Source organism: Amphiprion ocellaris, chromosome 23 (assembly GCF_022539595.1).
Source record: "Amphiprion ocellaris isolate individual 3 ecotype Okinawa chromosome 23, ASM2253959v1, whole genome shotgun sequence".
Classification (NCBI taxonomy): domain Eukaryota; kingdom Metazoa; phylum Chordata; class Actinopteri; family Pomacentridae; genus Amphiprion; species Amphiprion ocellaris.
The window spans coordinates 10,049,849-10,063,722 of record NC_072788.1 but is presented as its reverse complement, the minus strand read 5'-3'; the positions used below and the strand labels follow the sequence as shown (position 1 = coordinate 10,063,722).

Below are 13,874 nucleotides of genomic sequence, written 5' to 3'. Positions count from 1 at the left end.
TTCAAAAATGCTAAAAAAAAGTTGGTCTACTCTTAGTTTTGAGTATTTTTTGGTTTTTAAAATTTTCTATGATATATTTTTTTTTTAAAAGTTTTTTTCCCACAGGTTCTCGGGTGCAGCTCTGATTAAATAAAGCTTAAATATGTTAACTTGAGCTCTAAAAGAAACTGAAATGGGTAATTTTTTCATTATTTTCTGCCATTTTTCTAAAAGGTGCACAATAATAACTAGCAGATTACTTAATAATTTCAGCATTAAAAGCAAATTTATATGTAAATATTTCAAACTTAACCTAGTCTGTGTGTTCAGCTGAATGTCTCAAAATGTACAATGTAAAGCACAGTAATATAGGTTCAACAATCAAACTGCTTTTTGCCTCGCAATATTGCTTCAAACTAAAACAACTTTACCTGTACTGAGCAATGTAGAAAAATCTACAAATATATTTAGGACACATTAGACAAAGCAGTTAGAGCTGAAAGTAAACTTAACCAATCAGTTTTTTCAAAAATGTTAAAGAAGTTGTTCTCATTTTCTAAATTACGGATATTTTCTGTTTTTAAAGTGGTTATCTACAAGTTCTCAAGTGCAGTTCAGACCACATAAATCTCAAGTTAGCTAGTCAAATGAAGTTCTAAAAGAAATTCGACATTTTATGAAAAGTGCACTAGAGGAAAACTGCAAAAGTACTAAACAGCAGGGGGAGCCTCAGCATGCAAATGAAACAAGTTGCAAATTTTATTAGGCTCAGTATATGCACACATACAGGCACTAAATGGCATGTAGAACAGAGAAAGGTCTTTGCTTATCTGCAACTGTGGATTAATCATAAAAATACTGGCAAATTACTTTGGGTTTTTTTTTTTTTTTTTTTTGCATTAAAAGCAGACTTGTATCCGAATATTTCGACCTAAACTTGGTCTTTGTGTTTGTTTTTTTTAGTCAATAGCACCTGACATCTGCCCCCATTATACTGAAGCAAAATCAATTCATATCAGTATCTGACTTGAACTTCACATGTTATATATTACACTATAACAGGTCAAATGGTCTACAGAGACACTCTCTTTTACCCAATTCACATAAAATAAATATATAAACCAAACAAAGGCATCTACGTACTGCTTTCAGAACTTCTGTGAGCCACTCTGAACAACTGAAACACCATTTTCACTGCATTGCCACTTGGTGTCAGCGTTGCACACGGCATGGATGCAACAACTACCACACAGCAGGCAAATTCTTTCCATGATTATCAAGGGTTGTTGACGGAGCACTGAAAAAGACCAACCAATAATTGCTTGAGTGAACGTAGATAAGCCTATTGACAGTCACTGCAAACTGCTGCTATTCTTCTAATCTATTTTTAAGTCTACCCTAATTATCAAGATGGACCCCCAGGCTGGCATATGCCACACGCCTGTATGCTTTGCATGTCAAGATCTCCCATTGGAATGAAGGATATGTTTAGTATTGTGTTATATTAAGCGTTGGCAGTACCCTGTAGGCTATGGACGTTTGGAGAAACTCAATCCCAGAATAGGCTTTTGAGCCTACCCCCATTGGGGCGAGAAGAAAGACAGACGGACCCTCCAGTTGGCCACTCATGCCAGGCCTGCCTCCACATATGGCCTGTATGATGTTCAGCCCTGACACCATTTCATCAAGGAGTCCTTGGGAAAAAAGTCATCCTGCTAGACATATGGCTGATCCTCGAATACTGGTATGATTTAATTTTTGTTTAGATTTTTATAAAGGTATCTCATAGTGGAGAGTAATGCTGGAGTGAAATGTGACAAAGTTCATAAGCTGAAAATTAACCCCAAATTGCAGCTGGATTTGGAAAACGATTCAGAGATGTAAAGTGATAAACACCATTGATAACTACTTTACACAGGTAAGACTAAAGCCCCAGGGTATCTTATGTCAAAATGAAACAAAGCAGAAAGAGATGACAAGTAAAGTAAGAGCTAAACCTAATTACAGGATTTGAATACCAAATTGCCAAGTGAGTGCAGCATAGCGGAAAACTGCAAATAGCAGGATCCATATCATAATAAGAAAACACTGATAATTAAATTGTCAATGCATAAGATTAAGTCAAACAGAAAATGTCAAAATTCATATAATCGGTCTGTGTTGCTGATTATCATACACATGGCTCACTCTTGACAAGAGGCCTGTCACACTTTGGAGTGGTCACCAGCCCATCATAGAGTAGCAGTAAGCCACTGTGTATACAGATGTTTTAACTTTGTGAAACAGTTTGCAACAAAAAAAAAAGAGTAAACAGACCTTTAAATCATTATTTCAGACACTACATCAAAGCAACACTCACAAATTAGCAGCCTACCAGTTGTTTAACTGAGTGAAATTCATTCGCTGTCAGAACATGAACAAAGAACATTAATAAATAGAGTTAATTAAATTTAATGAGGAATAACAGAACATTTTTTAGGAACTTCAATGAAATACTTTATTATTTATTATTATTTGTTTGCTCCATTCATGCAAAAACAAAAGAATACTAAAAAAAAGAAATGACCATGGTGACCACAGTGTCTTTTTTTGTTGAGGTAATGCAGTTCATCCTCAGTGTGACCTTGGCACAAACAAAGAAAGATACGTTTGCAAGCCGAGGCCAAGTGTTACCACCCAGTTGGCACCGTCTGTTTGGCACTCTATCCAAAGAAGTCAAATAGAGTGAATGTGTGGCATAAACAAGCCTGTGGGTGGAAACGTAAACATGAAAGAAAGTCCATTTTGGTGATCGTAAACATCGTATGCTCCCCTATCCTGACTGTTTAAGCCACAGCAACAGCGCCATGACCCACCTTTCACAAGTTTCCCTTCTTCCTAATCAGTCACCCTACATCGCTGCCTTTCTCTTCCTCTCTGGTCCCTGCGTCCTCACCCCACCCTCTTTTCTTTCGACTTTTCTGTTCCTTCATTCTTCTCTGGCCTGTGTCCCAAGGCAGATGGTCCATGCAAGCAGATGCTCCCCACCCAGCTCGTGCGGAGGAAAAACAAAGCCTGGATGCAAAGCAAACAAAATCTGCTGGAGGGTGCCCAGGAGACGAGGAGACAAGTCCACAGTGCAATTAATCCTGTGAGTGTGACCATGGACCGTCTTCTTATCGACAGGTAGAGATGAAACGCAGGTGGTCAAAAATTTTAAAAAATTAAAAATTTACCAACAACAAAGTCTACCTTCTTGATGACGGGATAAGACTTAACTCCACAGCAGTTGGTGCATCATTAAGACGATCCAATGCGCCAGATCTGACTGCTTAATAAATCAAACTGTCCCACTGTGAATCTATTTACAGAGTGGGTATAAAACTAGGCAAACAGATCCAAAATTTGGATGATCTTCACTTCCTAATGCTGACAGATTTATCCTTATTAAAATGTAGAAAGGCAGAATGAGTAAAATCACACAATTACTTCTGCAATTTTCATAATTTATAAAGCAAAAAGCACCTGACTGAACTCGCTTCTAACAAAGTGACTTTAAGCAGCAGTCACTTGCTAGAAATATAACATCTTAAAAACAATAAGTGTTCCAATTCTAAGTTTCATTAATTTGCCTTTAAATAGGTGTATTAGCATAATCTCCACTTCTTGCTTTGAAATCACAAGGCACAATATAATTTGGTCTAATAACAAATCAAACAACACATCTTTTGCAGAAACAAAGACAGAAGAACTTCCTTATGCGATCCTGTACTGCACACTGTCAAACCTTTCCTCTGAACAGCTGAATCACACCACTCCGCCATCTGACAGATTTGGAGCAGTCCCTCTTCTAACTGTACCTTTGCTTCACTGTGATCTCAGGACCAATGACTGACAGATGCTGAGAAAACACACAAACACAGACACGACATGTGGTCAGTTCTCAGTTCAACATGAGCTCAAAGCTGTTATCTAAGAACATACAATGTACACTATAACTACTTCCTTGCCTCTGCAAAAACAAAAACATTGCACAAGCACTAAACATAATTATCACACACACAAATAACTCTATGCAATTAATCTTAAATAGTATTTTTACAGTTAAAGCTCATTTATAGACCTCACCTGGGTAGTAATTGGTGTTTGTGATGATTTGTTTTTTCCTGTTAAATATGGTGACTGTAAACCTAAAGTCTGCACACTGAGATCTTGACTATGTGATAACACGAATAAATCCTCCAAATGGGTTATTGCACTTGGTTGCATCAAAACATAACCCCAAACACACAACTCATTGGCTCAAACATTAAAATCCTGACTCAGTGCTAATGTCCTACATATTGATTACTTCAGAGAAGCCCATTTCTTGGTCCAGCTTATTAAGTCAAGCACAAGCGGATCTGAATTGCAAATGACCATCCTAATTCTCAACCTTATGCTTGCACGCATCCCAAGTGACCAACATCGCTTTGGTTGTCTGTTGAATGAAAGCAGTCTGCAGATTTATGAGTTCATAAACTAGGTTTCTTACAAAATATTACGTGTGTAGCAGGCTAACCATAGGCCTAAGTAATTAAAAGCAAGTCAGAGTAAATGAAGCATTGATTCAGCTCTGAGGTAATGTGGAATAGTAGCATTTTTACTGTTAATGTTTTACTACTTAATGTTGTTTGGCATTGCCTGAGGCCCAGTATGAGGCATGATTAAATATAATTCATACAAACACAAAGGAAATGAGGTCATTCATCACCAAAAAGCCCACAATGGACAACTTTTCTCAACTTATATATAAGTGCAAAAGACGGAGCTAGCCGTGGTGCTGAAAGTACCTCAGTCGGAACAATAAACCTTACGGGGTTGTTTTATATATCGCCTTTCTGAAACTCAGAGATTCTGTACAAAAGGAGAGAAATGTCTAGGGGAGCCACAGGCAGGCACCGACAGACGTTGTAATGGTGATCTGAGAGAGCTCCAAGGCACTGATGCAAAGAATCACTGCAACAAGGAGGCAGCTCTTGGGAGGATCAACTCATGGCTGGGTGGCTTTAGCATTTTTATGGGTGATTGTTACATTTTAACATTTCCCGAGGGACGGAGCATGATGTGGTAGTCTGATGGAGGGAATAGCAGCGGGGGCTTTAGAGAGAGAAAGAAAATGGTGAAGAGTTGAGGGGGAAAAAAGCACCAGGGGGACAGACTCTGGTTTCCTCTCTACAAGAATCAGTGATAATGCAGCAACGTAAGCTAATAAACGCTTGCATGTCTTAAGTCCTCTAGACTGACCCTCTACAGTTTTAAAGAACTTTAAGACACCGCATAATGATAAATGTGGTCAGAAGCAGCATTTGCAGCAAATGAGGGAGGCTGTGAGTCACTTGCTGCCTAAGGCAAACTAGAGGAATCCCAAAATTTCAGCTCCAAGTCAACAGACCCTACCTATGACTTTTAACTATAACTGAGCTGTAACTGAGAAATGAAAGAACTCTCTGATGCCTTTACTTTCAGCAACATGATGCTCACTGTGCCCACATCCATGCCCTGGATCATTCATGCATTTCTCAAAGTCTGTAGGTCCTAATTAGTCTGCATGAGCAGTTGCATAACTATTTTTTTTTCTTCACGCAGTTCGTGGTATTGGAAATACCCAAACCTACAATATAAAATGCTCACTGAAGAAGATCTCTCAACAGCTCAAATCTGTTTCAAATCCTTAAGGTATGACTCATTTCTTTAACAAACAGATAATGAGAAGTCAATTAGGTGTGCAAACAAACATTAACCTGAGCCAGGAATGATGAGCAGTTAACTGCTCTTCCGGCTCTCTGAGAGGCAGCGAGAAGCCTGGGGGGAAACCTATAGACTATAACTGAGTGATCATTATTCTGGATGCCAGCCAAGCGCTGTGGAGGAGAAAGCTCAGGAGCTGAATATATTATGGTCTCTCCTTTTTTTTTTAACAGATGCCTCCGTGTCTATACATTCAAATCTCATTATCACAGGGAAGTTCAGGAGTTTTGCATACTTTAGGCTACAGTGGGAGATAAACATGAATAAAACTACCTTTATAGGCCTTTTTCTTACTCCAGATATTTTGACTTTATAGCAGGAAATGACAGGTGTGTTCCAATTAGGACAGGTGCTGCTTTTGTGCAGCTAATTGGAGCTGAACCAATGTTATTCATTCCACCTGTGATAAGTCACAACCTGCTGGTAAAATAATTACACAAAAATGGCAATAAAAGAAAATATATTGCTGCTACGAGAAGTCAAAAGTTCAGACATGACTGTGAATTTAACTTAAAATGCAAAATAAAGTGATAAAAACATGCAAACTAAACTTTAGCATGAGAAGAAAAGCTAGCTAATTAGCTTAATTCACAACCTGCTGGTAAAATGAATACAGACATGGCAATTCAAGAAAATATACTGCTGTTAAAATTGAATTTTGGCAAATGCAACCAATATTTTTCTTCCAAGAAAAGGCGAAAGCTCAGACGTGACCCGAGAGTTATTTCAAAATAAAACAATAAAATCATGCAAGCTAAATTTGAGCATGAGAAGAAAAACTACCTAATTAGCTGAAGTCACAACCTGCTGGTAATAAACAGTATTTCACAGAAATGGCAATAGAGAAAATATACTGGCGCTCAGTTAATTTTTGACAAATCTAACAAATATCTTCTTTTCAAGAGAAGGCAAAAGAGCAGACATGGCTTTAAAGTTACCTCAAAGTGCAAAATAAAACGATGAAAACATGCACGCCAAACTTTAGCATGAGAAGAAAAACTAGCTTGAGTCACAACCTGCTGGTAAAAACAAAAAAACGTATTACACAGAAATGGCAATTAAGAAAACGTATTGGTTCTCAGTTAATTATGACAAATATAGCCAATACTTTTCTTTCAAGAGAAGGCAAAAGACCAAAGATGACTTTAAAGTTACCCCAAAATGCAAAATAAAGCGATAAAACCATGCAAGCTAAACTTTAGCATGTGAAGTGAACTAGCTAATTAGCTTAAGTCAGAAACTGCTGGTTAAAAAAAGCATTACACAGAAATAGCAGTAAAGAAAACATACTGCTGTATATGATATGTATATTTTTTTAGATTTTTCTTTCAAGAGAAGGCAAAAGACCAGACATGACTTTAAAGTTACCTCGTAATGCAAACAAAGCGATAAAAACATGCAAGCTTAAACTTCAGCATGAGGAGAAAACTAGCTAATTAGCTTAAAACTTTAAAATGTCAATTTAATGTTGCCTTTTAAACAAAAAAAAACAATAAAAACGACATATGCCACAATTATGTAGCATGCACAAAATGTGTACTTTCTTTAGCTCTACTAAATTGTTTGCTTCGGCCATTAATCGTGTATTTTGGCGTATCATTAACACACCTGTTAAACAAGCTACCTTTAGCTTCGAAGTTGTGTTTTTTTGTCGACATCACGAGTTTGTTTTTCCCAGGCCGAACAAAAGAGTGGGTCTGTAATTAAACAAAACTGAAGTTTGCCTGTAACAGGTTGACAGTTTCGAAAGGCAAAATTAAATTGTGACTAAATTGCGCAGGAGTTTTGTCCAACGTCTGCTCCATGCGAACCAACACAAAACCACCGTATTACCCTTGAACGCTCCATAACATGCCACCACTGTCCTACCAGATGAAGAAACAGCGGCGTCCACTCGGGCAGAAATGGTTTCCACTCTCTTTGCATCCATCGTTATATCCGAAGATGTACTTTTTCTCTTTTCTGAAGTGGAAAGAGCGTCGTTTTCAGTCACGGGAGCTCCGTCTTCTACTGCTACTACTTGCTGCTCATCCAACTCCCAAGTTTCGCGGCGTGTGTGACAGACTGGCAACGCTGGAAGGCTGCTCGCTCACGCTGCTCTGTGGGCGGGAGCGCGCATAGGTGGGCGGTAAGTTATGGTATGTGAGAGAGCCCTGCGGATGTAAATGTGAAAGAAAAAATCAGCAAATTTAATGCTGTTTCCTGTGTTTTATTGCAAATTGTATAAATGAGTCAATCAGAATGTATTTGTATGGCACTTTAGTACAAATTGAATGTAACAGGAACTGCTTTACAGGGAGGAAAAAACCCACCACCCTCTACTAATCCGCCCATAAACATTACGTTATGAATGAAGACCTCAATAACAACAGAAACTGAGGGAATGCTGTCATAAATAAATGGAATGAGAAAACAGCATTGCAAAATTGCACCATAATAAAATATTTTAAAAAGTGATACAAGACAGACGATTCAGTCTGTTACTGTCTGGTTAGAACTGCCTTCCAAAAAAGGACAAAGACGAACTACAAAGAACAGTCAGGACTGCAGAGGAAATCACTGGGGCCAACCTGCCTTATATCCAGAATTTAGACATGTCCAGGTAACATAACTGCAGATCCATCACACCCTGGACATAACCTGTTCCAATTCCTCCCCTCCGGTCGGCACTGAACGCCAAAACAAGACACAAGAACAGTTTATTCTCACAGGCCATGAGTCTGATTAACATTTAAATCTGACTGGAAACAACTCATTCTGAATCCCAACACTGAACCACTGTATATACTGTATATCACATGCCTGTTTATATGTCATCCCAGAAACGCTGCTCTGTGTTCCATTGTGTCCTCCTACCTTGTGTAAATAAGGTGTCAATAACTGCATTTGCACTGAACTTTTGTTCACTGTTATTTTGCATTAAAACTCTGGTTCCTTTTAAACATGCTCTTTTACACATATCTATAGTTGTACATAGCAGTTAAACACTGATTTTCCTTCTATAATTTGTTCTTTTTCTTTTAAATGCATGTGTCTTTTATTTCATCTAAGTACTTCGAGAGCAAAGAAGACACCAGAGTAAAGTTCCATGTATGTGTTCACATACTTGGCCAATAAAGCTGATACAGATACTTACATAGATAAACAAATAAACTTGATTGACTTTAAAATAATAGTGAATTGCTCAAATTAAATAGATTTTTTTCTTTAAATAAATAAGACAGGCTAAAAAGGTATATCATGAGCTTTTACAAAATGCTGCTTCAGAGATGTGGACCATAATAAGAAAAGGCTGCCTCACTCTTGGTTTTTCTTCTGACTTTGGGTATAATTAAAAAGCCACTAGCAGAAGATTGTTCTAGAAGGTTCATGGGATAAAAGCAAATTCGATAAATAGGTTTGACCAAGACGATTAAGAGCTATATAAACCAATCAACGGATCTTAAAATCAATTCTAAAACAGACAGCCGGTGTAGAAACTTTTAAAATCGGTATAATGTCTCCTTCTGGTTTTATTCAACATGCATGCAGTTGAGTTCTGAAGCAGCTAAAGTGGAAATATATATTCTTCTTGGGCAGGCCAGGTAGCAGAACGTGACAGTCCTGCAGGTAATAAAAGTATGTAGCAGTGTCTCTGTATTGGCTTGAGAGATAGCTGGTCCCATTCAGGAAATGTTCTACAAATGGTGGTGGACACTTAACTTTTTCCCTGATTGAGCTGTAAATTATCTGCCATCCCTAACTTGGTTTCTTTAAATACAGCTAAAAGGAGCGTCAATGGGCCCTGAATCATCAGGAGAAACAGCAGTGTATATGAGTGTATCAACAGCATATCTAGAGATTCTGGAAGGTCGATTAATTCGTCTCAAGTCAACACTTCAAGCCACAGAGAAGCTACACCTGGATGATCATTTTGAAGCTTTGTGCCATGTTCTGTGATGTAAAATCTGAGACTAAGACTGTTTCATATTAAACCACAAACAAGAACCTACAGATCCTGCAACTGATCGGAACAAAAACTGTCTATCTTTGTGGGTTGAACACCTGACTAGACAAAGATTGGGTCCTGCTCACCAAAATGAGCGCTAATCGGTTCCTATGAAATAATTACAGTAATTATTAGCAGATTTAATAATAAACATTCACTGTCAATCATCTCAGATCCAATCAGTGTCTCCATGTATTATCACACCCTTATACATATGTAAAAGGCTCTAACTGTTGATTTTAATTAGGGGGACATATTAAATCTACCACATACAGTGCTGTCTTTTTAGTAGGTTTACCATGATAATAACTTTAATGTGTAGAACTTTTTGAAAACAGAGTTTACAAAGTGCTTTGACAGGAAAAGCAAAAGCAGGATACCCTGAAAGCAAAATAACAATTAAAGTTAGGCAGTAAGGCAAAAACAAGCTGAAATTAAGATAAAGTGAAAACAAGAAGACAAAAGATGCAATAATACAAAAAGCATGTCAGTATAAATAAGCACAAATACAATAATTAAAACAATAAAAACACTGAAAAGAAAAACAAAAAACATGACATCACATTTTTAAAAGTCTGCAAAAATAGAAGATACTGATTTTATGAGCCTTATTTTTTAGGTAGGTTTTTATATAAATGAGGGGCCCAAGTAAAAAAAGGATGATCACCTTTAGATTTAAGCTTTGATCAGACCCCACCTGAGGATCTAATGTTGCATGCTGGTTGATGTGGGATCATCATTTCTGCTATGTAGCTTAGGGACATACCCAGATGAGCTTTAAAAGTCATTGGTAAAACATCGGGAAAATCAATTCTAAGATTGGGGTGATGTGATGTAGGTGCCGCTGAGTGATTTGATCAATGGTACAAAAGATGGAATTACAATAATCAAGCCTCTACAAAATAAGTGTCTAAATGTCTTTTTCCAGTTCAGAGTGTGAGAGAATTGATTCAGTAGTGGTTCCAACTTTGTGGAAGCAGTTTAGAGAAAGTTCTGTTCTGTTTCAGTGCCCTCTTTCCTGCACCGATGTCCTGGCTTTCCAGTTTGGTTTAGAAGAACTTGACGAGCGTCCAACACATTTGGGATTACTTGGAATGCAGTCTGCGGGCCAGGCCTTATCTCCCAACATCAGCCCTCTTGTGGCTTAAAGGGAGCCAATCACTGCAGCCACGATACAAAACCTTGCATAAATCCTAACCCAGAAGAGCAGGGGAGAGATATGGTTTTGGAAAGACATGTTCAGAGATCACATTTGGCTATAATGTTTAACGGTTTATTTGGTATCTCAAAAGTGCACTCTGCACTCACCGTAATTAGCATTTCCATGCAGTGTCATGTACAGAATTTATGGTGCCTCCGCCGCACTGTGATTTATTTGGTATGCCATAGGCTACATTAAACTTTTAACTTCCCAAAGTGTGGTTCAGGGACCAGCAGAAGTCTTTAGCAATCTCTCCACTTTCCCAACTCGCCACAAACAGTTTAGACAGCTACATAATTCTGCACCAAGCCAGAACACTTCGGGATGCTGCCTGATAAGTACAAACGGCGCTTCATGTACATTTAATGCACCTCATTTTTCTCTATTATGCACACAAACACATTGCAATAATATATTAGCACTTTTGGATGTCCAATAAGCAATCAAATAAGTTTTTCCACACATACTACATCATGAAACAAGTTCCTCACAGCTGAGAATAAAGCCCATGATGAAAAGATAAGCCAGACTTCTCCTTCGCAAGTCAAGTCAGCTGTCAGCTATTCTGAAGATGAAAACATTTCCAATACATCTGTTTCACGGCAGCAAAAACAGAACACTTACAAATGGCTGCTTAACTGTCTCCCAAGAATACCACAAAGGAGAGAGTTTTCTGTCACACTGTAAAATACGCATTCGGCTCAGTTAAACACAATAGGCAGCTTTAGACAAATCATGAAACAGGGGGCCATGTACTCGGCAGGTATTTTGTCAAATTGCTGACACTTCAAAAACAGGAGCTCATAACAAAAGCAGTGACTTTGATGCTTTCGTAGCTACTTTTAAACAAGGTATAATGAATATTTTTAGATACATTTATTTCTGGAATATACACCAATCATATGCCGATGATAAAACAGCAGAGTATGCACCTGGTGCTTACTTGTTCCATATACCTGACGTGGATTTTAAAGACTAAAAAAAGGAACTGTGGAGCTTTCTGAACTTCAGGAGTGATTCATCCAGACAGATATTCATCAAGGTGAAAGGTGCACAGTAAACTGCACTTTGCTTGATGTTTGATGTATTGTCTCTATGGCCTATAAGCATATTTCTATCCAAAACATTTGACCATAAATCTGAAAACCTGCTCTGAGATATAACCAGGCACTGAAATGAAAGATGGCCCTTAAAGGAGACCTATTTCACCGTAACAAATGCTGATAAATACTGAATCATGGTGTAACAATAGCACGAGTAGTCGAGTAATACAGTGCACTGACTCAGAAATGTCAGTGTTACACAGACAAAACCATGTAAAGTTTGCCCTTATGATTTCATATTTAACTTTTTGTTTGTAAAGAAAAAAAAGCTACATTAATCTTCAGAAATTAGGCTGAGTCTTACTGTTAAATGGCTCTGACTGAGTAGTGGCCTCCTGTTTTACTCATTTACTCCAATTCCAGCAGAAACAGAGCCTTGTGGTGGCCATTTCACTTTCTTCCATAACCAAATTCCCTATTTTGCATCATATCTCCAGAACCAAACATGATAACACAGAAAAGGTGATGTCTTCTCATATGTTTTGATGTTCTAAGATTACAGTGATACCACATTATAAGCTGTCCAGGCGAACAGTTAATGGTGAGTTCAGATATATGGAAATCACTGTATCTGAGAACTGAGAAAGGCTTTGTTATATCATGTCTGTGGCAGCGCGCTGTGAAGTTTTAGAAGTGGAATCCCTTTGTTCATTAACCCCAACAACACAATGACTGCAAACAATAGTCAATATGACCTTCTTAACTTATGGCACTAAGACGCTACGATTCATGTTGAAAAAATTATACTGGAGACATTTTTTTTTTTTTTTTTGCTTTTGGATATATTCTTCACCATCAAAGTTTAATGCTTTTGAAAAAAAAGAACAGCAACACATATTTTGGCACATTTTACTTCGACCAATATGCTAGCTAAGCTATTTCAAGGAATGACAACATTTTGGAGAGTACGCTAATTGACTTTGTGGAGCACATTTAGATTACAAAATTTATTACAGTCTTGCATCTATCTGTTCCATTTGTAGCTTTATTTTTCTTAGAACAGAAACTTAGATGAGAAAAATGACTCCACTCATATCTTCATGTGAAAATCAGCTCCAGTGAGCCATTGTTTAGCTTAGCTTAGCTTAGCACACAGACTGGAAAATGAGAAAAAGAGCCAGCTGGGCTCTGCTTAACTGTGGCAAAATCTCTGAAACTCTGAAATTAACGTTTGTTTTAACTGTATAAAAATAAAGTGTAAAAATGCACTTGCGACACCTTTTGCCGTTTCCTCTTTTCTCTAAATGTGTGCTTCGTGGCGCTAACTTGCTGATTACACTGATCGGCCACAACATTTAAAACAATAAAAGTGAAGAACAACATTCGTCTTTTCACAATGCAGTCTTCTGCAACCAGAAAACTCAGATCCTGGCAGAACAAGTCCACCACTCCATGGCATTGGCAGTGCATGACCTTGCTCAAGAACAGCTTGAGGAGCCACAATCAGGAGCTCATGGTGTTAACTTGGTCTCCAAACTCCACAGGTCCAGATCCGAGCATCTGTGCCAGAAAAAAAACTGATTCATGATGGCACCATCCTGCAACCCATGAGACCCGAAACAACCATCAACATCCCAGTGCCAGACAACACAGGACACCGCTAGAGGTCCCAGTTCCATCCTCAAAAGATTAGAGCTGTTTTGGATGAGGATGAACGAGAAGGAACTACACAATATTCGGTAAGTTAATGTTATGGTTGATCTGTGTATGAGAAGTATAGGACTTCAGCTAAAAGCAAAAATTGCATGAAATGATAAACTAAAGCTTTAAGTCTAACTAATTTTTTTTTTTTTTTATGTGTAAATGTGGTAAGGGAAAATAAAGTAAAAAATGT

The 13,874-nt window shown here is 37.9% G+C and overlaps 1 protein-coding gene across 1 annotated transcript in view; it reads right to left on the bottom strand.

Annotated features, from left to right (window-relative positions):
- kcnip4a (potassium voltage-gated channel interacting protein 4a) overlaps positions 1-7,818 on the bottom strand; it is a 140,496-nt gene extending 132,678 nt beyond the window's left edge. Inside the window, exon 1 of the mRNA XM_055007586.1 lies at positions 7,618-7,818. Coding sequence (XP_054863561.1) covers positions 7,618-7,678 — 61 coding nt within the window. The 5' untranslated portion in view covers positions 7,679-7,818. The remainder of the gene's footprint in view (positions 1-7,617) is intronic.
- Between the last annotated feature and the right edge of the window lie 6,056 nt (positions 7,819-13,874).